This window comes from Phyllostomus discolor, chromosome X, assembly GCF_004126475.2.
Source record: "Phyllostomus discolor isolate MPI-MPIP mPhyDis1 chromosome X, mPhyDis1.pri.v3, whole genome shotgun sequence".
NCBI classification, from domain to species: Eukaryota; Metazoa; Chordata; class Mammalia; order Chiroptera; family Phyllostomidae; genus Phyllostomus; species Phyllostomus discolor.
Genome location: NC_050198.1, coordinates 11,381,849 through 11,407,239, shown reverse-complemented (window position 1 = coordinate 11,407,239; position 25,391 = coordinate 11,381,849). Strand labels below are relative to the sequence as shown.

The window sequence follows — 25,391 nt, the reverse complement described above, 5'->3', positions numbered from 1 at the left end:
GTAACATTTGGGGTTGTCTGCCTTTTTGTCATGTTAACAATTGTTGGTGCTTGATGCCTAGATCCAATCACTCATTGGGTGTTATAAAATAGGGATAGTCTACTTCATTACCTTATTACCTTCACTGTCACCGTTGGTATTTAGCTAATTATCAACGGGAAAGGGGAGGAAAAGGACTTAGACATTGAGCTTTAATAAAATGGGGAGTATGAGCCTGCTTGCCTAGCCAGGAAGCTAGGGCTTCACACCCCAGGGAATTATGGTATTGCTCCGCCAAGCAGATTAACACCCCTCCCTTCCCCATTCTGGTACAAGATTGTTGAGGGGCACAGGAAGAGGTGATTGATCAAAGAGTCCTGTCAGTCTAACTGGTGGGTGTAAACCTATCAAAAGCCCATGAAAACTTGGAAACTTCATTAGCAAATTTGAAAAAGCACCTGGTCTCTCCCAAGCCCAAGCTAATAGAATCCTACAGGAGCAAAGAAGCCCTCTCTCACCCACCTGGTAACACACTTGCCCCATGCATGTGCACATCCTCTCTGCATAGCCACGTGGCCTGAGCAGCTGTGTGGCCAATGGCTATGTGGACTGCACATGCAGGCTCCAGGCAGGAGTCTGACTACCTCAGCACAGTAATAAATTGAAGCTGGGAATACAAGCTAACCTAGCCAGATGCTAGACTGGACTGTACTTTGATACAGAGCAGAAACTGTGGGCACTGGCCTTTATGCTGGCCCTATAGAAGACAAGATTGGACCTTTTCTATGGCAAGACAGATGGAAAGGGGACATTGAGCAGTCAGGAAGGGAACCCCTTTAATTTTACATCATCAATAAAGTTTACTATGGAACTCCATCCTTCCATGAGGGTCTCAGGAAATTCTTTTCCTCACAACACCACAACTCCACTTCCACCAATAATAATACCTTCTTCATTACTCATTCTAAGATAATACATTTCTTTTCTTTAAAAATTTTTTATTTATTTCTAGAGAGGGGTAAGGGAGGAAGAGAAGGAAAGAAACATCAATGTGTGGTTGCCCCTCATGTGTCCTCTACTGGGAACCTGGTCCGCAACCCAGGCATGTGCCCTGACTGGGAATTGAACTGGTTTACAGGCCGGCACTCAATCCACTGAGCCACACCAGCCAGGGCAGACGATACACTTTCTACATACAGTTTGTATGAGAATGGTAATATAAATGCTTGATTCTTTTCCTCTGGTTCCCAGTTTTCAAGATAATGCTTTTTTTTTTTTCTCTCTCCCTTGCATTCTCCAATGCAGACAACCGAGTTTTTTTTAGTTTGTTTGGGTTTTGTGGTATGATGAATTCACAGATTTAAACATACTTGATGGTGCCCTGGTTGGTGTGACTCAATGGATTGAGCGCCACCCTGTGGACTGAAAGGTTGCCGGTTTGATTCCCGGTTGTGACACATGCCTGGGTTTTGGTCTAGGTCACCAGTTGGGAGCATGCAGGAGGCAACCAATCGATGTTTCTTTTGCACACTGGTGTTTCTCTCCCTCTCATTCTCCCTCTTTTCCCCTCTCTCTAAAAAATAAATAAAACATTTTAAACATACTTGACGGATTTCAATCTATTGCAGTTCTTTATCCTTACTGATGCTTAAAGTTTCCATCTTTGGCTGGCAGGAGTCTCTCCAAATTGACTCCTGAGTCCCTTTGACAGTTTGTATCCTTTTAAAAGAAAGGACAATAGATTTTGTATATTCTCTTGAGTATTTTTACCTTCACAGTTTTGCTCTAAAACAGTGTTACTCAAAGTGTGGGCCTCAGGCAACACCTGGGAGGATGACAGAACATCAAATCAAATTGAAGGTTGAGAAACTTGTGAAAAGATTCAGAGACAATGAGAGACTTTAAGACATGAACTTGGACTCCTAAAGTGTTGGGCTCTGTTTTTTTCAAGAAAAACATATTTGATACACTCATGGGCCTTTGGAAAGACCATTTCTCATTGGCACCACCTGGTGTTATTCAGAGAGTTACATTTCACTCAAAGAGAACATAACCTAGTGAGTCCACTTCTGTTTCTGTTATGGAGGAAGAACCCATCGGATGCTACTGTTTGGAAGATTTATTAGCGCATGTGGAGACATCATCTTGAATGAGTGTTTCATGATGATATTATCCACCAGCACCTATGAGTGAGTCAAATATGGGATTTATAGAGCCTAAATAAAAGGTTTTTTATCTAGCTAAGTAGAATCATTAAACATCGAACTAAATGAAAAGCTTTCAACATGAAGGCTATGCACAGAGAACAAACTGAACACAGCATGGGATATGTTGAGCTTTAGGGGCAGCGTACAATGAGCAGGGGTGAGGGCTTTGAAGTCCAGCAGGCCTGAGTTGAAATTCAGCTCTGCCACTGACCTTGAGCAACTTATTTAACCTCTCCAACCACTGATTCTTATATGCAAACCTAACACAGTCCCTGTGCCTGACACAGAGTAGGGTTTCATAAATTACTAAGTATTGAAATGATAGACACTATATTGTTGGAGTATCTGGAGATGAGATACCAGGTCCAGCTCATGCTAAGGAAGGTGTGGTAGGCAGAATAGTGCCCCCTGCCAAGATGTCCACATTCTAATTCCCAGAATCTGGGAGTATGTGACTTTACAAGGTAAAAGGGGTTTTACAGATGTGATTAAGTTAAAGATCTTGAGATTATCCTGGATTATCCAAGTGAGCCCAAGGTGATCACAAGGGTCCTTTGGAGTGAAAAGAGGCAGGCAGGATAGTGAGAGATGTGATTACTGAAGCAGATAGAGGCTGGAGTGATACAATTGCTGGCTTTGAAGATGGAAGGAAGAGGGTCAGGAGCCCAGTAATGTGGGTAGCTCTAGAAGCTGGAAAAAGCAAGGAAACATTTTCTCCTAGAGCCTCCAGAAGAAATGCAGTCTTGCTGATACATTGATTTTAAGCCACCAAGATTCATTTCAGACTTCTGACTCCCAGAACTTTAAGATAATGAATTTGTGTTGTTTTAAACCATTACTTTCGTGGTAAATTGTTACAGCGGCAATAGGAAACTAATACAGAAGATTAAACCAAATCTCTTTGAGCATTTAACAATTCTGAGTGCAGATTTTGGAAGATGAAGATTTCACTTTGGACTCCATGCTGTTCATAATCGATTAGTATAAAATCCAGGCATCGTAATAATAGTTTACTTGTTAAGGAATTTATCTGTCCTGGCCCTGGCTGTGTAGAGTGTTGTCCCAATACACCGAGGTTGTGGGTTTGATCCCTGGTCAGAGCACATATAAGAAGCAAGCAATGGATGCATAAATAAGTAGAATAACAGATCCATGTCTCTCTCACTCTCCCCTTCCCCTCTCTCTATAAAAATCAATAAAAAAAAATTATCGATCCTGGCATCAGGGTCTTGATTACTCACTTGCCAGTCAAGCACATTTGTATCAATTGAGAAGGTGCACTCCTCAGGATTGTGCAGTATTTGCTGCAGTACCAGGAAACCGCCTGGTGGGAAAGCAAGGAAGAGAACTGGTTGTGGCAGGTCAATAACCAACAAAGACAACTCTTTGGGAATATCAGATGTGTAAATTCGGGCAACTATTCTAGAGGACAGTTTGAGAATAGCATCAGAAAACATGATGTATATAAAACGCCCACAATGCAAGGAAGCAATTCTATTTGTAGGCAAAATTTTCCTGGGTGGTGGGGTGAGGGGTGCAGAATCTAGAATATTATGCCTATCACTCACCTGCTTTGAAAAATCCTTTTATGGTTCCCATAATTGCTTGTAGAATAACACTTGGGAAGACTGAAGGGCAAGGGCAGTACATCCACTTACATTGGATGATTAAGACTGACAGGTGTTTGTACCGGCCATAGCTTGGTCTAGACTTGAACCTGGTTAGGTTAACCTTGAAGGTCCCTGAGCCAACTTTGCTACATTTGATCTTTTTCATGAAAATCACTGATTGGTGATTGTGACTAACAGTTCCAATGTTAAGTTGTTGCCTGCCCTTGAACATTTATTATACATTATTATACAATTTTGTGGATTAAATAAATTACAAATATTATATGTCTGTGTAATTGAGCCATTAAATGTTGAAAATTACCTATATTCTTACTTACCCACTGACATTCAGATAATATATTTGGCACATAAAAGTAGTGAATCCAAACTATGCTCAAATCCAAGTGAGGAATCTTCATTCATTTTTTCTCTTGTATTATCTATTTCAGCCGTATGTCTGGACCCAAACCCCATGAAGGAGGGACCAAAATTTACACAACATTCTTGAGTGATGGCGGCTGCATTTGGAGTTTTGATTATACTGCACTACATGTGTGATTATTACTTGTAAACAGATGATTAGATATTAATTAGACAATAAGTGATTGTAAAGCACTTAGAAAATAAAAGTGTTTATAAATACCACCAAGTAATAGCAACAATAATTCTTTACTGACTACACAGCTGCTAATGTCAATAAGAATGATTTATTCCAGCTAAGGGCAATTTTAATTTATGCAAAATAAAAAGCTGTTACCATATCTGTTCTGCTACAGCAAAACAAAATACATCATATTTACCACAGATTTTATCATCAGCATTTAGATAATATGTCTTACTTTGATGAAAACCAACTTACCTCTTTCAGGACCTTCTCAAACACAGGCACAACCACTATGGTATGGTGTCTTTGAGCGCTAAGAACTGGAGCTCTTTGCTGCTCATCTCTCTGACTCATGTCAAATATTCATTTCTTTGAAATATAAGGTGTAAGATGACATTGCGTTAGTGGCATTTGCGTTCATGTAGTAGGTTGGTCATGTTGGGTCTGTGCAGTTGCTTCCTGGCACCTTACAACTATCTTTAAACTCAGTAAATTTGGGTCAAATGAATGAGTGCAAGTCAATTCTTCTTTGGTTATTATAGAAGCTGGAAAAAGAAGAAAATCCTTGAAGAATAAACTCAAGTACTTTCATTCTATCTTCTTGATTTTGTTTTTCAAAAAATAAGTTGTGAAGCTCTGAGTGCTTTTTATGTCTGACCACTATTTTTTTCCCCTAATGGCCCTTACTGGTCATAGACCTGTATCAAGCCTGCCTCTTTACCCACCTGTGAATCTGGCAATGTATCTATGCTTATTTTTCTGTCATAAGTAAATTCAACCACCAACAATGAGTCCAGATCCATAAATTGAATAAATATACAAGTGAAGAGTATTTCATGTTACATGAATTTAGTAGAAGAGGAGTAAAGGGTTTATTTTTGGATGATGAGATACATATGAGTTAGCAACCTTATTAACAGAGCAAATCCAGTGTAGCTTGGTTGAAAATAGAGTGAACTTTGATTCAAGAGACCTGGATTCAAGGGATACTTATGTCATTAACTGTGTGGCCTTGCTCATATTGTTGCAGGAAAGAATAACTCACACGCAGTAGAGATGGCGGAGCATGACCCTTTATTACACACGCGGGCTCAGAGGAGACAATGGGACTCCAAATTCTGAGCCCTGAACTCTGACCTTCTGGGGTTTAAATATCCCTGAGCTTCCTGCCTACATGGTGAAGCAAGGTTATAGAAGCCCAAATGCGGAAGTCAGATCTAGTTACCTTATTTGGCTAAAACAAAGAACAAAGCACAGGTGCTCAACATACTTGTTGCCTGTCACGTTCCCCCCCTTTGATGCTATAAGGTGTTTTTATCCCTTTAGCACCACTATATACCTGGCTATATGGCTGAGGTCCTTGGGAGGGTTGCAACAGCTGATACTGGTGTTGGTACCGCTGGAGGGCCAACACTCGTTTGGCAGCTGCCCTACGAGTCACTGTGGCCCCAGGTGCTGGACCAAGGTTCAGAGGATGCAGGGTCCCATATGCCTGACACCTCCGGGTCTGGTATCCTATGGTCCTGGATATCACTCCCAAGTGTGGGAGTGATATCAGTGTGGGTATTCTAGGTGCAGGCCTAGTCCCCGGGTCCTCAGGATCTGCTGCTGTTTTGGCCCACTGTAGTGGATCCAAGGGGTGACTCCTGCAACCTAGGTAATGCTAGTAGCAGCAAGTCTGTCCAGGGAAGTCCAGTTTCCTGGTAGAATTTAGCTAAGGTTCCATTTTCCGTCCGCACCCCTGATCATACTGTGAGTATTTCCGACAAGCCTGGTTGCTGAGCGTTGCGCTGGGCAACGCACCGGAACCCTGAGGGAGCTCGTAGGCTGCTGGGGCAGGTGCACCTGACGGAGCACCATGAAGGGCCATGGCAGAGGACTGTGCGGACGGCTGTGGGGGCACTTCAGACACACAGCGCATGCCCTCTGCAACTCGACGTGAAGAGTAAGAGTGTGTTCAGGATGTGCTTCTGGTGTTCTTTCCTTAATTCAGCCAGGCGCTTCAGCAGCGTGTGCCTTCCCTCCCAGCACCATTCCTGGGATGGGCCGCCAAGAGGAGGTCATCCATGTACTGCAGAATCGTCAGGTCCGGCCCCCCTTAGCGAGGGGCTTCAGGTCTCCTGCTAGGGCTTCCCCAAATAAGGTTGGGGAGCTCTTAAACCTCTGGGGCAGCCTAGTCCAAGTTAACTGAATCTTGAGCACTGTGTGCGGGTTTTTCCATTCAAAGGGAAAAATGGGTTGGCTGGAAGGTGCCACAGGAATGCAGGAGAAGGCATCCTTCAGATCAAGGCAGGTAAACCATGTTGCTGTTGGGGGAAGCTGGCTCAGGAGGGTGTACGGGTTTGGGATGACCAGTGGAGGGTGATGGCTGCTTTGTTGACGGCCTGGTACCCACTCCCGTCCAGCTGCCATCATGGGTCTGGGCAGGTGTGGCCCCGTGTTATGGAGCCAATCTTCTCCGAGCTCCCACGCAGGTGCTGTAACTCGGGGGACCTGCCTCCCAGTCACATCTTGGGCGGGGGGAGTCTTTCTTTATCTCCCTGGCCCAGAGCATGGCCACACCTATTCAGCATATCTAAGTGACTAGCCGAAGGCTTTAAGTATGTCAAATGACTATGCCATGGATTAGCTGCAAAGCTGTTGCTTTACAAAACAGCCCTGCATGTTCTTGCTCTGTGTGTCCCTCCCCCAACTCACACCTGTGGGGGAAGGGGTGAAGACATCTTAAAATCTCCTGGATGCCTTGAGTTCTGGACCCCATTTTAAATGCCCATCTGGGGTCCCTTCTCTTGGTTGCACCCTGTAATAATCTCTCATTTCAGATATACACCCACTTTAAATTCTTTTAAAGGACAATGGATGAAGGTCTTATCTTCTTTTAACTGCTTCCGGCTGGAAATGGACTTTGTTCTACCTACCCGTGGGTCAGGGGTGCCCTGAAGGGTGGGGGGTGCAGCACGGAGGGAGTCCTGCCGCAGAGGAGGGACCTTACAGAATCCTGGTGAGTTGGCTGTCACCAGAAAGTCGCAGGCTTGGTGTCCAAAGACTGGCATTACTGCACCGTTGGCATCCTGGTCATATTCTGGAGATGACAGATTTGGAAAGAGTTGGAAGGCACAATTAAATCATAACCACTAAATGACAAAAGCAGGAACTTAAGTAAAGAATGGCTTATCTGGAGGAAGGTGTACAAGGCATGCTACACCTATCCAAAACTCTTCTGGCCCATTGTACTTTACTCGGGCTGAGGGGAATATATTAGGATTTCCCTCCTTTCAGATATCTGAACCCTTCCTGTTCAAGCCATGAAGATAGAAAAGGGAAAATCAGTTCTAAAGTGAAGCCCACAGACCGCCCAAACTGCTCACCAACCCAACCACTCAGTTCAGCCAAACCATTGAGTTTCAGGGGGCAATGATGAAGAATGGGCTCCTTAAGTGAGGCCTATATTGAAAGCAATTACTCAGGTAATGAAGTCATAGGCATACGTCCTATGAAAACAGAAGAGCACACAGGTTAATTCACACAATAGTCCCCAAACCAGTCTCTGTGCCCGTGAGACTGTCTTTTGGGAAGACATTCAGTTGCAAGGTCTTTCCTGCAATGACATTTAGCAATGGCAATTTGACAGGTTCTCCATACCTATAAATTGTATATCTTTGATGATATTACATAACCAGTTTTAACTTTCAAACAAAAAGATGCTTTCAAGACAGCTGCGTCATTCTGGTGTCCAATACTGAGCATTGTGATTTTCCTTGAACCACAATTTTTCTACTTAGGATCACCCTCACTGTTATTAAAGGGACTACTTTGAGTCCTGCTTTTCATTTTGACTGTTTGTTTGCATAAACACACCAAGAGCAGCCTGGATCACTTAGGATCTTTAATTCCGCTTCGCTGTTAACTCACACAGGGAACCTTTAGATTGACTTCTCAGTCCGCCCCTCGGGGCACAGCAGAGCCACGCATCTGCCTTCTGGCTGCGCCTGTACCAGTTGTTTCACTCAGATCCTTGAGGTTTCCATTGTGCCCACAGGTTCCTTTTTGGCCATCTTTCATGAAAGCAACCTGCGTTCCTTCCCTGGAAAGACTGCCATGAACCACACAACCAACCAAAGTACCAGGCTTTTCTCATGGGCTTACACTAGCTTCACAAGTCAATCCCAGTTCCTCAGGACTTTTTGGTGATGATCAGAACCCATACATACCTCCTTCAGACGTGACATTCCAGTCAAAGTCTTAACAAAACTACTATTAATGACTGATCTTATTGGTTTTATGGCAAAGAAACCTTATGTCTCCACTCACTCCTTCAGAATGCCAAATTCAGGAGGGATCAGGTAGGGAGAAAAATACAAAGCATGAAGGAAAATCCTTTCCCTTCTGATATCTACCAGGCTTCTCAAAACTTTTACTTCCACAGACTTTTTCTGCAACATTCACAAATCCTCTATTCTTTCTTTCATACAGCTTCTGATATCCACCAAGATTGCATCTTCATGCCTTATACCTTCTATTACTAACACCACATAATTCCTTCCTAAAACTTTTACTTTTCCATTTATCTTTGCAGTTTCCCACAGACTTTTATATATATATATATATACGCACACACACACACACACACACACATATACACACATATATATAGATGTGTGCATATATATATATATATATATATATAAAAGTTTTTATTTACTTTCCTACGGAGTGTGAAGCTTCAACCTTCCCTGGAATCCTCAATTTCCTTTTTAGAGCAGATACAGAGCAAAATCCAAAACACAGAGTTCCCGAACAATACACAGGTAGGGGCATTCTCTTGCACCAATGTATCCATGAGTGCCTCGCAGAGACATGCTGCTTTGCCTCTGGCTGAAGCACTCATCAGCCCCAAATGACCCTTCCTGGGTCCGGAGTGGCAAAGGCATTCTCCCTGACGGGTTACAGGCGACCTTTCTTAGGTCTTACAGGTGACCTTAAACAGGCCTTCAAGTACAGAGGGTTTCTGATCAGAAACATCACCAATGTTAGAAACTTGCTCTTTTCTCACAAAACCAGAAAACAAATAGTTGAGGTTTCCTTTACTCCAGGTTTAAAACTTTACATTCTTTATACATAATTTTACTCGTTCAGATTTAACCATCATTCTCTTTTGATCTTGGTTCCTTTCCCACTCTGGGAAAGACTATATTTAAACTCAGTATGTGGCCGCCGAAAGTCCCTGGCACTGCAGGTACCTTCCACTAAAATTCCCTAGATTTTGCAGGGACATCCTGCAGTTTTCTGAAGCTCAGACCCTGCAAACACCCTATAGGTCAGATGTTCACCCTTGGACCTCAGTTCATGTCCTTCAGAACAAGAGCCATTCTTATCAGAGGTAGTTACACAGAGAACCAGACTGATGCAGTGCCCATACAGCAGGCCAGCACACAGCCCATGATCTGAAGAGAACCCTTAGCCGGCGAGCTTGCCCTGTTCCAAGATGGTGGCGCCCATGCACATTGAATCATCCAAGATGGCGGCAACCATGCTTGCTGGGTTATCCAAGATGGCGGCGCCCATGCACGCTCCACCCTGCACAGTGCGGCACTCACAAGGCTTATCCTCCATTTTACCCAAAATGGCGGTGTATCCACATGGCTTGCTGCCTGATCTCCAACATATATACAATATAGTAAGTACTATGGCAGAAAGCCCCCCCACCCCATGATGAATTCTCCCGATTGGCGCAAACAGGAAAAAGGGATCTTTCGCATGCCCACCTGGCCTGTCCCAGTTAGACTCCATAAGCCTAATTTGGCTTGTGGAGTCAGATACATTCATACACACAGTTACATAGAGTTTACAACTTTTTCTCCCCCGAGTAGGAGTCCGATGGTCTGACCCTTGGCTCAGACTCCTGAATTTTTCCGGTTGAGAGGTGATCAGCCTCTCTCTGGTCTCGGTCCGTCCCTGGGGCACTTACCGATTTCGATTTGCCGCCTCCGACAGTTCGTGGTCCGTCTCTCCCTTTCCGCCCAGGTCTTAGAGCGGTCGGGGACAAGGCACGGGAGCCTCCGTCCCAGGAAGCCTGAACCAACCAGGGCATATGCTCCTTCCCTGCGGCAGGGCTCCCCCGCCGAGCTCTCTGTCATCTTCACCGGAGGAAAAATGCCTGCTTCGCGTGTCGTTTTCCCAGTCAGGAAACCAAAATGTTGCGGGGAAAGAATAACTCACATGCGATAGAGATGGCGGAGCACGACCCTTTATTACGCGCGCGCGGGCTCAGAGGAGACAATGGGACTCCAAATTCTGAGCCCCGAACTCTGACCTTCCAGGGTTTAAATAGCCCCGAGCTTCCTGCCTACCTGGTGAAGCAAGGTTACAGGAGCCCAAATGCGGAAGTTAGATCTAGTTACCTTATTTGGCTAAAACAAGGAACAAACCACAGGGGCTCAACAGGGAAGCACAGGAGCTCAACACGGCCGTCACCCGTTACAATATCACTTAACCTCTCATTCGAAACTCTTTACTATTAACAGTTGTTTATTTGTTTATTTTTATAAAATTAACAGTTAATAGTTATTTATTTTTAGAGAAGGGGGGAAGGGAGGGAGAAAGAGAGGGAGAGAAACATCGACATGCAAGAGAGAAATATCAATAGGTTGCCTCTTGCATGCCACTAACCAGGGACCTGGCCAAAAATCCAGGCATGTGCCCTGACTGGGAATCTAACCTGCAACCTTTTGGTTTGTGGGATGAAGCCCAACCCACTCAGCCACACCAGGGCTGGACTATATCAGATTTTAGGCCCAAACCATAAGCCACATGTGGAAAACTGGGGAAGTGGCTCACAACAGAGCCATGAAAGTAATAAAATTCCATAGAAGGTAATAATGGTCTCTAGGCAACCTGAAATTCTTTGGTGAACTTTACCTTGCTTCCTCCGTCTTCTCTTTGTTTTGTTTTGTTTTTTGGGGTTTTTTTTGACACATTCCTTATGTAATGAACCTGGGGCAGTGAGAAAAATGAGTAAAGAAGAAAGAGGAGACAGGAAAGAAAAAGTGGTGCCTGCAGTGATGGTAAGAGGGAAGGACTTGAAATGGAGGCTTTGCATACAGCCTTGATAAATATTAAGAGCAGTGTAATATATGTATGGGCATACAAACTGTAGCCAAATAATTTAAAATGTTCAGTATGATTGACTTAATACTTTTATACAATGAATATACAATATCTAGAAGCATGACTAGTTTAAAGACTGAAAAGTTAGATAAAAATTTAAGGTTATTTTTAAAGAAAAAGTCTAAATGTGATGCCTACTTAAAAATAGGCTTTTAAGTACTGTTATGGCTCATTTTTACCCATATGTAATAATATGAAAGGCATTTCACCATAAAAAACAGATATTCACCATAAAAAACAGATATTAAAACTTTTTGATGGGACAGTGAAATAGTGCTTTAGTTGGAGATCCCCCAGAAGCAGATGCTGAGAAAAGGATTCAAGTTCAAATAGCTTATTTGGGAGCTGAGCCCAGAAAACAATCACAGGAGGGTGGGTGAGTGACACGAGGAAAGGAAGGCAGCCAACTCAGGATTCACTGTCAGGGCATTTATGACTGTGGTGATTGGAAATTAATGCCACTGGGGAACTTTCGAGTCATGTAAAGCAGGGGTCCCCAACACCGGGGCGAAGGCCTGTTAGAAACAGGGTGGCTAGGGAAGCTCACCTGAGCTGTGCCTCGTGCTCTGCCCCAGACTGAGCTTGGCCTCCTGTCCCCACACTTCCTGCCCCCCCCCCACAGTGCTCAGCTCTGCCTCCTGCCCCCCAACTTCCTGATTCCCGCCCCCACCTGAACTCCACCTCTTGCCTCCACCTGGTCTGTGTGAGCTTGGCCTCCTGCACCCCACTTCCAGATACCCCACAATGGCCTGAGCTCCGCCTTCTGCCCCCGCACTCCCTTAACTGACTACCTGAGCTCCACCTGCCCCCTGAGCTCTGTCTCCTGCCTCCGCCACCCTGGCCTGAGTTCTGTCTCCTGCCTTGCCCCCACATGAGGTCTGCTTCCTGCCCCCCACTTCCTGATGCCCCACCTGAGCTCTGTCTCCTGCCCCACCTCACCTCCTGCCTCCTCCCAGAGATCAGTCTCCTGCCCCTCTACCACCTGAACTCTACCTCCTGCTCCACCTCCACCTGAGCTCTGCCTCCTGACCAAACAAACCCCTCCCTGCCTGAGCTCTACCTCCGGACTCCTCATGTCCATCTGCGGAAAAACCAGTCCCTGGTGCCAGAAAGGTGGGGGACCACTGATGTAGAGTAATTGGGTATTTGTATATTCACTCTTCAGTCATTGGTTGAGGGCTCTTGGGGATTTAGGCTGCTAATTTTTTCGTCCTTCAGCCCTGCCTTGGTGGTGGTGATGCTGGGAAGGCAGTGGCAAAGGGCAAGAGTTTCCCAGGGCCAGAGAAAGCCTTGAGGTAGAGAGATGCAGGTGCTGGCCAGGTGTTCACAATAAGGCCCGAGGGGATCAAGCAGGGCTCCAATAAGCTCTGCTCTGAAGAGATTCTTTTAGTTCTTCCCTGCAGATCTTTGGGAATGGTATTTTCAACAATTTGATGTTGCTGAAGTGATATGGTTTACAGGAAGAATGATGTCATTTGTAGGTCTCTCTGAAACGTGAAGTGAAGGGCTATATGGCTTGGTTTCCTCATCTGCAAAGTGGGACAACTCTCTCTGACCAGGTGTTGTGGGGATTACAGGTGCCGGTGGGAAGTCCCTGGCATGGTGCTAACAGTGTGAGAAGTACCGAGTAAATGGTAGAGAGAAAGATGACTGAGCTTGTGAGGGGCAGCAGAGCTAACACGTTCTCACCCCAGCCACACCCTACTTGCAGAGGTTACGAGACTCAGGAGTCTTGTCCCCAACTGGTCTCTGGGGATTTTCTCAACAGCCTGCTGCCAATGGGTTTCCTCTGCTTCTGTTAACTGGAGATAGGACCCCCTTACCTACAGCATTGTTCCTCGGTTTCAACTTTGTTTCCTCTCACTGTGTCCCTGCACTTTTCTATTTGCTCACGTGCTAACCTCTGCCTGCCTCATCCCCACCCCATAGCCAGCTGTCAATGCATTTGGGAGCAGGGGTACTTTTTTTTCCTGATTATAAGGGCAATATATGCTCTTATTCTTAAATAATTGTTATAGACAGGACCATGTAAAAAAGAAAACAAATCCCCCATAATTCCAGTTTAAAGATGTCAATGTTAGCATCTTGGTGTATTTCCCTCCAGTACTTTTTTCTAGGCATGTACATAACCATAATTGGGATCATTTTGGGGCATTGTATTTTGGGCTCACTTTTCTCAACCTGACATAATGTTAACATTTCCCATAGCATTAGAATTTCTTTGAAAGCATGGCTTTTAATGCATGTATAATACTATATCAGTGAATGTATTTTATTTTTATTTTAATCATTCCTCTTATTTATGTAAATTATATCTTTTTTGTCTTTTATAAGCAATCCTGCATTATAACCCTTTAAGGGTTATGGAATATTTAATTCTATAGGGTTAAATTAACTGGCCATTCTCAGCTAATCATCTTAATACCATTACAAAGCTCCCAAATTAAAATAACCCATTAAAGTATTATCAAGAAGTTCCTGAATCAGACTGCAATAGCAGCCAAGACTTTGCCCCTGGAGTGAATGGATCTGGTAAAGAACCCTCTAAGAGTAGTGCCAGAAGGAGTCTATTTCTACCCAATAGGACTGTGAGACATACTAAGATTCAAACTCTGGGCTGTGGGGCGAGGGGCATGAGGAAGCCAAGACAAGGCTGGAATAGAATTAGTGGGAATGGAATTGCTAGTAGTTATAGAGCTGATGCTCAAGACAGAAGTCTAACTTGAGAGGTTCAAGGACTTGGGCTGAATATGTGTCAAGTGTGACTTGGATTTAACATAGTGGCATTGATAGGTAAGGGTTTGACTTGGGTGACACAATGAATATACTCATTTTAGGCAGAGGCAGTGTCTTGATTTGATGGGACTGGGGAGGATGAGGAAGGGAGGAAAGGGGCATCTGCCCACTTTGAGACAGAAACGGCTAGTTGGGACGATAAAGGCATGGTCTAGGCTCTTGGGCAAGAGGGGTTCGAAAGGACTCCACCAGACATCAGGACTCTACTAAATAATCAGGTGAACAAGTGAGCTTCTCATTCTAGAAAGGAAATTAGAGGACCAATTAGGAATCAAGCTGGCAGCTCAGTGGTCCACAACAGCAGGGGTTTGGTACTTTCCAATGAGATCATATGGTTCTAGGCAGTGGTTCTCAAATTTTAGTATGTAGCAGAATGCCCCCAAAACCTGGGGGTTTTAATTAAAACACAGATTCCTGGTCTCTACCACCTAAATTTCTAATTCAGTAGGCCTGACGTGGGGCATAAGAATTTCTGATGAGATTTCAGGGGTGCTGCTGCTCCTTTGAGGACCACACATTGAGCCACTGCTGTGTCACTCAGCATGGGTGGGAAAGGGGTTCCCAAATGTATTGAAGGGATTGGTAGAGCTAAACTTGCAGCTCAATGTGTTTTGTGCTTCTAGGAAGGCAGACAGGATAGAAAGGAATAGGAAGCAGGTATGAAGACCCCTTTTCAGATGACCCAAGTATCACTGGAATTCTTACATCACTGGACTTCTCTCAGGCATTGATAATAACTGAGATGTCAAGTGACACCATTCTGATTTAATGTGGTCAGCTCTAAAACTGTCAATCTCTGCTGCAGAACCCATTTTGTTCTTTTAAGGCTCTCTTTGCTTATAGGAGGGCTAAGAAAAAATAATGCTCCCTTACATTAGTATAGCACATTCTAATTTATAACATGCTTTCACATAATATCTTATTTGATCTTCCAAATTCTGTGAGGGAGGCAGAGCAGGTGTTTTTATCCCATCTTTTGGACTACTGGTTCTCAAAATATGGTCCCTGGACTTGCAGCATCATGCCACCTCGGAACTTGTTAGAAATGTGAATCCCAGCTCCTCCCCAGACCCTGGGGAGCCAAATGTTTGCATTTGTAACAAGTTTCCAGGTGATGCTGATATTGCCGCTGCTGGTACTGGACCACACTTGGATGAAAACCACTGCTAGATTAAAGTGAAAGATCTAAGAGCCCAGGGACTTATCTTAAGAGGACTCCTACCTAGGTTTTTTTTTTTTCTACACCTGCTGCATCCCTGGTTCATGCTCCATCCTTCCAATCCCAGCTCTATTGCTTATAAGTTTGAAGCCCTGAGCAATGGCTTGTTCCTCACCTGTTAAATGGGGATAATAAGATCCACTTCTTTGGGTTCTTGTGAAGATAAAACAAGATCTAGGTAAAGTACTTAGCACTGTGCCTGTGCTTAATGCTAGCAATTACCATGTTTTTTATCAATGTTATTACAAGTGTGATATTTTACTAGATTCGATACCTGCATAAGTCCTTTTGAGTGTGTGTCCCTCTTAAAATGGGGGATATTCCTAGCCAATTTAGACATGAAGTCACTTCCTTTTTAACACCCCATCTGGGATGTTTCTGTGATTGTCATGAGCCTTTGCTGATTGCTGGGGGCTTGGGAAATGAAGCAGAGGAAACCGGCATGTATAGAAGGGCAAACAGCACTGACTTCACTGAGGGAACGGAATAGTGGACCAAGAGGAGTGTGGCTGAAGGAGGAAGCAGTTGGAGGTGAGAGGCAGGTCATCAGAAACAATCTACCTCCCTCAAAGTTCCCCCCAAGGCAGCCACTGGACAAGCCCAGGTCGCGGCCCCAGGAGGCCAAGCCCCAGGGGATCTGCCCTGATCTTGTCGCAATCAAGCAGGTGAACATCCAGCTGCCCACAATAAATGCCTCTGAGAGGTCCTCGGAGGCCAGCTGGCAATTGTGGGCACAGGGAGTTTGGGCTCAAAAGCGGCTTTGTCTTCAGAGTGACTCCTGTTTGACAAAATTCTGACTAGAGCACCTCAAATGCTCAGGCCAGGGACATGGTCTCTTTTTTTGGCGGAGATCTGCAATGTTCTTTCTCAGGGCCTCCTGCCCCCCGCCTCCGGAAGCGTTTTAGCTTATCTGGGTAGTGCAGCCCGGTCTCTTGCCGCGAGTGGACCGAGACCTTTGCAACAGAATTAAAGAAAAGACACAAAAGCAGCAAGTTCGGGCCCCGTGGGCACAGCCGGCCGCCAATGGGGCCCGGCAGCTCCCAGGCGGAGTGGTACTATGATGACAGTAGCCAACCAGCGCGCTCCATGCAAATGAGGTACTGTATCCCGCACCGCTGCTCCAGTGCCGCCTGCTTGTTCTAGTGATAAACTGAGGCCTTGCCTCCCGGCTTCTCTCAGAACGAAAGGGCCGGGGGTGGGGGGTAACCCCTTTACTTCCCCCAGGGAAAATAGAAAGAAGGGACGAAGAAGGGGGATGGGTAAGGAAGAGAAAAATACGTGACAAAGAAAACATTCTCTGCCTGGGAGGAGACTGACAGAGGGTGTAGAACTGGAGGGAGCATTCGCTGGCCATGCCAGTACTTACCACTGATGCTGAGTCAGAAACAGGTATCCCAAAATCCCTTTCCAATGAGCCTCCCTCAGAAACCATGGAGGAAATAGAGCACACATGCCCACAGCCTCGACTGGTAAGTAAAGACAAAGGATGCAAATGTATGCGTGGCTATGGCACAAAAGAGTTCCTTTTGCGCCCGCAGCCAGCGAGGAAAAAAGATGCTTAGAGGATTTTCATGTAAATGAGAATGGAGCTACCGCCTAATCCTTCTCAGCTGTTTATATTTAGCTTCTCTACCCGGCGCTGCTCTCAGCTTACAAAGCATTATTGTACAGGCTGGGTAGGAAACGGGCTGCTTGGGCTCTGCTGTGTTTTTGTGCCTGGGGAGGAGGGGATGGCCTTTTTCCTTTTAAGTGTGTTCTTGTCTGAAGGAAAAAAAATTCTACAGTGCAATTTAAAAAATGGTATTCTCTTCGCAAAGCTTTGGACGAGTCCGTTAAGTTCTCAATTCTAGCTGAGGAATGATTCGGTTCTCAACTAATGTTGGTGCCTAATGCGTTTTGGAAAAATGAAAACGACATGGAAGCAAAACTTCTCCATTCGTTTGAACATTTCAAAATAAGTAAAAGAGTCCCTCGATGATGTATTTAGAAATAATGTGTATCATCTGAAATGAATTGTAAGCATTTCCGGGTATGCTGTGAGGGTTTCTCTTCAGGTATGGGAAGCTACATTTACTTAGGGGCTGCATGCCTTTTAATGAGTCCAAACCGAGCACTCAGAGCTTCCTTCCTGCTCAGTAACTGGTTCACAGCCACCTCGGCGTGTATCCTCAAGGAATCAGAAACACCAAATGGGTGGTGGGTTTTCCGTGGACTGAAGTCTTGTGGAGCTTGGGGAACCCGCAATACACTAGTTAGAACTATACACTAGTTAGAGCTATCTTCTCTCTAGCGATTTCCCTTAAGTTAAAAGGTGCAATATTTTGATTGGCTGTGGAGTCTGACCCTGGAAAGAGGGGTTTGTTTTTTTTAAAGGATCTTGTGATGTAGCATTTTCCTAAAATGAGGGCTCACAGATTCCAAAGCCACCCATCATGGAACTGTTATTTCTTCAAAAGGGTTAATAAGGGTTCAAAGGCAGCCTTAGCACAACTTTCTTGATGCATGAAAACAAAGGAAGTTATATTAGAGCAATGTGGGCCTTTGTTCACTTGTGCTTGTTTTTTAAAATATATTTTCTTAGGGCAATTAGATATTAACTTCTCCCCAGCACTTATTGAATGATACACACGACGTATGTTCTCATGCGGTGCAAAGCATCCCAATAAGTTTGTTACCAAAGGATCCCTTTAAACCACTAAATATCTTATGGTTTAGCATAGAAAAAGTTGACCACTAAAGACTTGTTACCATATCACCCAAAAATATTTTTAAAAGTTAAACCCAGTGTTCAAACTTGTATCACACTTCTTCCTGACAGGTAAGTCAAGGAAGGGTAAGGGACAGAAAGGCAACATCCAGCTCCAGTTTGTGTATTGTTTCAGTCTTTTGTGTCAACTTCTTTTCCTTCCCTTCTTGCCTTTTAGCTATCCTGCTCCTTGCTTGCTTCTGCCTAAGAGGGTGGGCAGAGGAAATCAAGGGAAGAAAGTTCAAGTACTTTTCACTTTCACTTGTGACAGCTCATCCTGGAGTTAACTCCCAAGAACCATGCAAAGCTGGCAATGTTATACTTCCATTTCCCTGCCGCTTTAGAAATGAGGAAACAGGTTCAGACAGGGTAAGCCAACTTCCCCAAAGTCACATTGCTTCCAAGGGGTAGATCTGGGATTCAAACCCAGAGCTCTGCACCTACAAAGAGGAAGTTCTTTCCCCTACAACACACTCTTAAGTGAGATACATTCCCTTCTGATCTTTTTGGTAGTTCTGGCTTAAAGTGTGTGTGTGTGTGTGTGTGTGTGTGAATGAAGGATGTATAGAAGTTCCATCATTAAGTGATTGCTTTGATCTACATTTGATAAAAATGTTCCCTGTTGTCCAGCTACTGAAAATTGGCTCTGTTTAAATAGAGGCTGCAAGCAATTTATAAACCACTACACTAAATTTTTTGAAGCACCTTTTATCAAACTTTGGTCATTGTAGGGATATATTCTAAATTTTGATTTGCACTTCAGACCCCAACTTTCCTTTGCTAAGGATTTTACTTTAATAGTCAAGGCACATGTTAATGACAATAACAAACTTCATTCATGAAGGGAGTTAGTGCCAAGTGAAAATGCTAAATTCACACTTCTTTTTTAAGTTTTTAAGTAGTTTCTGTTAATCTTTAGCTTTGCTAATATCTTCATATTTCAAATTATACAAACTCTGTGTTTCTCCCAGCACTCAAGCATTTCACCCAAACTTACACGTGGATCACCAGCGTCACAACTATCAGCAGGGTGTGGCTGCAGAGTTGCTTAACTAACTTTGGAAAGTGCACAAAAGGCTTGAGAGATTGCCCTGCAGAGGACAGGATCCTTCTCTCAATAGTCACCAATGTTGAATTCATACAGTTAAGAGAAAACAGGACTCAATAATAAAACATCTTTAAAAAAAAAGGTAGCCATTGCCACAGTGGTTCTCATTATATTACCTGAGGCATACACTGGCTCCCCAAACTCTTAACTTTACCTAGGGATAATGGAAAAGGAAGTTCCTGAGCATATAGGGGCTATAAAACTTCATGACAAGCCCCAGAATGTGAACTTATTGTCTGGAAGTACAAATTTTATTTAAATCTCAGCAATTGTGTAAAATGCCCTTTTTGTAGTGAACTGGGCTGTCTGTTTAGCATGGCACTTCAGAAGGTGTGTACAGTGTTCCTGTGTCTACATGCGTTTGTCTCTATATGGTTTACAGTGAAGGTTATCAATTCTGATCCAGTTTAACTCAGCCCTCATTGATTGAGTACATACTACAGGCTGAGCTCTGAACCCTCGAGTACTTTGTGATCTAAAGGTTTGAGAGCAGACTGAAACATAAACAGAGTTTCCATACAGGTTGATAAGAGCACAGCATGCTAAGAATTGTGTTACCAGGTGCAGTGCGGACAGAAAGGAGAGTGGTGAGCTCCCTGAGAGTGAGTCAAAGTTTGCCACGGGGATGTTGAGTAGAAACCTGTCTTGTCATCACTGTATCTCTGGTCTCTGATACAGAGCCTGGCATAGCTCTTTAAGGGAATGAAGTGGGAAGTTGGCATACTTAAGAGGACTTTACAAGCAATCTGTATTTTAGATTCTTGTAAGTAGTACATTGATAAGGATATTGAGGATTCAATGGAATTGTGTTCAAGGGGAATTTTTTTCGGAAAGGTATGCCTGTAGTTTTTCCACCTGCTTTATTTTTCATTGGAAGAAAATATAGAAAAAGAGGAGAATAAGTAGAATTAAATAAGACTGATAAAGAAATTGGAAAAGATTACCTGGATTTTATGATAGAGCTGGTATTTTAGAAATGCACTCTTATGGCTCTGGCTACTTTACCATACTGCATGGGTTTGACATGTTTCTTCTTTCCATCATTACAGTGTTTATTCTTGATCCTTGATTTCTTTTCTGTTCTTTGTTTATTTTCTTGCTTAAACATGATGCAAGGTGACTCATAACCTTGACTGTCAAGAAGAGAAACTGAGTAAATAGCCTTGGGCAATATGATGCAACAGCCCTCTTTGGAGACCCAACTCCTGAGGCATAAAGACTCCTTGTGAACAAGGACTGTGCCCTCTGGCCTCCCCAACCCTCAGATTTTGCCTAGACAAATCCTTGGGCCCAGCAGGTGTTCTGCCAACCCTTTCTAACAAGGCCCAGCCACTCTGAAAGCTGTCTACTTAAGGATTCGGTTAACCTTGGTCAGGTTCTTCCAGGAGTGCATTCTGCTGTCAGAAGGAAGTTGTAATTCTAGCCTGCAATAGTCACTTCCATGAAGATGGGTGTACCATGGATCAACTGAGAAGGCCTTGGAAATAAAAATGGGCTTGTTCAATATGCTACTTTAGCAGGAGTTCATTTCAGGCTTTCCTTCAAAGGGGAGCAGTGCCAAGAGACTGCTGTCTTGCAGAAGGTGCATTATATCAGTTGTGAGGTAGGATGCTCATTGGCTGGTGAGCCAAAAGATGATGGATTTCCAGAGACATCAATGACTTCCTTTACTAGTATTGCCATCTATTTAGCCACTGAGAGCAGCATACATTTTAAAAGTGAGACACTTAATGGGCTGTGTTAGTGAAAGTAAACAAACATGGGCTTCCTTGGGCATTTACTGTGGTCACCTGGAATTCTGTCCAGCATTATCATTAGCCATTTTCCTGCTGGTCTCTGTCCAAAGGCAACATTCATTTCTTGCAGAGTGATTATAGTCAGGCATATTGAGCATGGAATGAATGAATTTGTTTCTTCTATTCTTTTAAATTTGTTCTTTCACTACCCTTCCAACCCACCATTTGCTTAATGCTAACCTCCTTATGGAAGAAAGGGTTAAAAATATAAAAAGATAGGTAGGGTCTTTGTTTTACTGTGGTGTCTGAGCATATAGAAATGGACAGGGTGCATGTGTCCTGACTCAGGCAGTGAGGGGGACTTAAAGTATTTAGTGATAGCAGGGCTATAGAAGATAAGTGAGAGAAAACTCAGTCCCCTACCAACAGGATCCACAGTTAGCCAGCTGGTTATCAACTTTCATGCAGAGCAATGCACCAGGTGCTATGGAGGAAAATGAAAGAAGTAATCCACAGCCCCTGCCTGTAACGATCATTTCCATTTAACAGAAGGCGGTAGTTGGCATGTGGAAGTGTTTGGCATGTGGAAGTGTGCCAGGAGGCTGAAATCCCTTAAGGGAGCTTTTTTGTAAGTTTGGCTTTACATAACCTGATACACCCAAAATATTTCAATATGTAATCAATATGAAAATGATTAATTTTTATTATTTTATGTAGAGGTATTTTATATTCTTTTCTTCATACTAAGTTTGAAATCAGGTGTGTACATTACACTTGCAACACATCTCAATTCAGGCTAGCCAATTACAAGTGTGCAGTAGCCACAATGTGGCTTTAGAGAGAGCTCAGACACTTGCCCAGGCTAGTGGAGGATGAGCTCTGAAAAGCCACCATGATTAATACATTTCATGTTGCATAGTATATACATATATTTACTCATGGCTAAAAAAAATCACTTTCAACCCTGGCCGCTGTGGCTCAGTTGGTTGGAGCATCGTCCTGTAACTGAAAGGTTGCAGGTTTGATCCCCGGTCTGAGCACATGCAATCCCTGGTCTGCGTGTGTATGGGAGGCAATCAGTTGATGTTTCTCTCTCATAAAGATCTCCCTTCCTCCCTCTCTCTAAAAAGCAATGAAAGAAATGTCCTTGGGTGAGGATTTAAAAAAAAAAACCACTTTCTTTTACTTCATATTTTCCTTTTTTTTTAAATATATTTTATTGATTATGCTATTAAAGTTGTCCCATTTCCCCCCTTCACTCCCCTCCACCCTGCACCCCCCCACCCTCATTCCCCCTCTTCAGTTCATGTCCATGTGTCATAAGTTCTTTAGCTTCTACATTTCCCATACTATTCTTGCTCTCCCCCTGGCTATTTTCTACCTACCATCTATGCTACCTATTTTCTGTACCTTTTCCCCATCTCTCCTCCTCCCACTACCCTGTTGCTAACCCTCCATGTGATCTCCATTTCTGTGGTTCTGTTCCTGTTCTAGTTGTTTGCTTAGTTTGCTTTTGTTTTAGGTGTGGTTTTTAATAACTGTGAGTTTGCTGTCTTTTTACTATACATGTTTTTTTATCTTCTTTTCTTAGATAAGTCCCTTTAACATTTCATAAAATAAGGGCTTGGTGATGATGAACTCCTTTAACTTGACCTTATCTGAGAAGCACTTTATCTGCCCTTCCATTCTAAATGAAAGCTTTGCTGGATAGAGCAATCTGGGATGTAGGTCCTTGTCTTTCATGACTTGGAATACTTCTTTCCAGCCCCTTCTTGCCTATAAGATCTCTTTTGAGAAATCAGCTGACAGTCTGATGGGAACTCCTTTGTAGGTTACTGTCTCCTTATCTCTTGCTGCTTCTAGGATTCTCTCCTTCATTTTTACCTTGGCTAATGTAATTCTGATGTGCCTTGGTGTGTTCCTTCTTGGGTCCAACTTCTTTGGGACTCTCTGAGCTGCCTGGACTTCCTGAAAGCCCATTTCCTTTGCCAGAATGGGGAAGTTCTCCTTTATTATTTGTTCAAATAAGTTTTCAATTTCTGATTCTTCCTCTTCTCCTTCTGGTACCCCTATAATTTGGATGTTGGAACGTTTAAGGATGTCCTGGAGGTTCCTAAGCTTCTCCTCATCTTTTTGAATTCTTATTTCTCCATTCTTTCCTGTTTGGTTGTTTCTTTCTTCCTTTTGGTCCACTCTATTGTTTTCAGTCCCAGTTTCCTTCCCATCACTATTGGTTTCCTATGCATTTTTCATTTTTCTAATTGTAGCCTGCATATGTTCATCAAATTTGCCACCAAAATCAACCAATTCTATGAGCATCCTGATCACCAGTGTTTTGAACTGTGCATCTGATAGGTTAGCTATCTCTTGGTTGCTCAAAAGGATGGGTTCTGGGGCTTTGATTTGTTCTTCTGTTTGAGCCATCTCTCTCTTTTTGGGGGGGGGGGTCTGGTTGCACCTGTTACAGTAAGAGGCGGAGCCTTAGGTGTTCACCAGGGCAGGGCACCCGAGTCGCTAGGTTGTGATGTTGTATGTGGGGGCGGGGTCGAGAGGGAACAATGGCACTTGCTCAGTTCTCTGTGGGACCTTAGTCCCCTCTGCTGCTTCCCCCAAGCAAACTGGGCTCTCTGGTGCCAATTCCCATGTGGGTGGGCTTGTGCACACTGTGGGACCCTCCAAGGACCTCCCCCGTGAGTATGGGTGTCTCTCCACGTGCCTCAATTCCCACAGATGTCCTCAGTCAGTGTCCCGAGGCTCTATTTCCCAGCACTGGGATCCTGGGTTGCGTGTCCTGCCTTGCTTTGCAATCACCGCCTCACTGGGTCTGCTGGTTGCTGGTTGCTGGTTGCCACCCCTGGATCGGGGTCTGCCAGCTGCCACCTGCACGCTCAGGTCCACCCGCTGCGTTCCTGTGCGCCCCGGATGCCTTACACATCCCGGGATATCTTACGCACCAGTCCCACTGCTCTCTGCTCTCCGCGCCGTGACCTGACCCTCAGCTCCTCCTACCGGTCTGGATGCACAGGTCTAATTCAACTTCTTGGTTGTCCGACTTCCAGTCAGATAAATTTTCTGTCATTTCTGGATGTTATTCTGTGTCTAAATTGTTGTTGTTCCTGCCTTAGTTGTGCGTGGAGGTACAGTGTGTCCACCTATGCCTCCATCTTGGCCGGAAGTCTCCTTACTTCATATTTTTCACTGATTTTTTGTGCAATCCCATTCTGTTTTAATTAGGAGCCTGTTGCTGTAATGTAAATGAGAATGCTTGAAGTTACTGGTTGGGGCAGTGGAGAAGGAGAGAACCAGATGGATATGGGATACATTAGGAGGTAAATACCCCAGGATTTGATAACTGAGTCTGAAGGTAGGGCAGTATCAAGGAAGATTCAGTTTTCTGGTTCCAGTGAGTGGGTGTCTTCACTGAGATGGGAGCATCAGGTGACAGCAGTTTGTGAGAGTTATGTTAGGGAAACCATGGGGACTTCCCTTTGTGTATTTAATGTTTGATTTTGAAACTCAGGAGAGAGTTCTGAGCTGGAGATGTAGATGTGGGAGGCATCAGCATGGAGAAAAGGGAAGGAAAATTGAGGTAGTGAAATTGATGGGAGTGAAATTGAGTCAAGACAGTTCCTGGTCTTAGTGGAAGTGAATAGAAATGGTTAGCAACAGTGCCTCAGGATAATCCTACTACTGGGTAATTCTGGAACATAACTGACCCTGAGCCATCCTATCAGGAGGAAAACAGAGGAGCTGTAATTAAAGGTATTAGAAGCCTCCTTACATCTATCTGCCTGTCTCTACATGAAATGTGGTTAAATTAATCTGTGTTATCACAGAATCTTTTTAGGATAGAACTCTGAGAAACACCATTTAAAGGACTGATAGAGAAAGAATTGTGAAAAGAAGACAGAGATATTTCTCAAATATTTGAGAGATTGGGTGGGTAGGGTAGCAGGGGCAGGATAAACTAACAAGATTATCGAACAAAATATAAACAGACTCATGCATGGAGAACAGACTGACAGCTGTCAGAGGAGAGGGTTGTTGGAAGGCTGGGTGCAAAAGGTGAAGAGATTAAGCAAAGAAAAAAAAAAAAAACAGACAGACAACAGTATGGTGATTGCCAGAGGGAAAGCGGAAGTAAATGGTGATGGAAGGAGACTTGATTTGGGGTGGTGAACACACAATACAATATATAGATTCTGTATTATATGAGGGG

General features: G+C 43.9%; 1 protein-coding gene and 1 long non-coding RNA gene across 5 annotated transcripts in view; one reads left to right on the top strand and one right to left on the bottom strand.

The window, feature by feature from the left end:
- The window catches only part of PCYT1B (phosphate cytidylyltransferase 1, choline, beta), a 107,842-nt gene that overhangs the window by 11,306 nt on the left and 71,145 nt on the right, over positions 1–25,391 (top strand). For 2 of the 3 annotated variants that reach the window (XM_036016715.1, XM_028522859.2), the window contains exon 1: positions 16,710–17,051. The exons of the other annotated variant lie outside the window; for it this stretch is intronic. In XM_036016715.1, coding sequence (XP_035872608.1) covers positions 16,935–17,051 — 117 coding nt within the window. In that variant the 5' untranslated portion in view covers positions 16,710–16,934. Of the gene's footprint in view, positions 1–16,709; positions 17,052–25,391 lie in introns of those variants that run through there. 3 annotated transcript variants of the gene reach the window in all.
- On the bottom strand, positions 1,548–22,152 carry LOC118498539. 2 transcript variants are annotated; one of them, XR_004901023.1, is made up of 4 exons: positions 16,949–22,152; positions 4,656–4,769; positions 3,428–3,510; positions 1,548–2,162 (listed from the first exon to the last, which is right to left on the bottom strand). It is a non-coding gene; the product is annotated as an uncharacterized LOC118498539 (long non-coding RNA). The 2 variants fall into 2 exon arrangements; XR_004901022.1 differs by lacking the exon at positions 4,656–4,769 and having other exon boundaries at positions 16,949–22,149.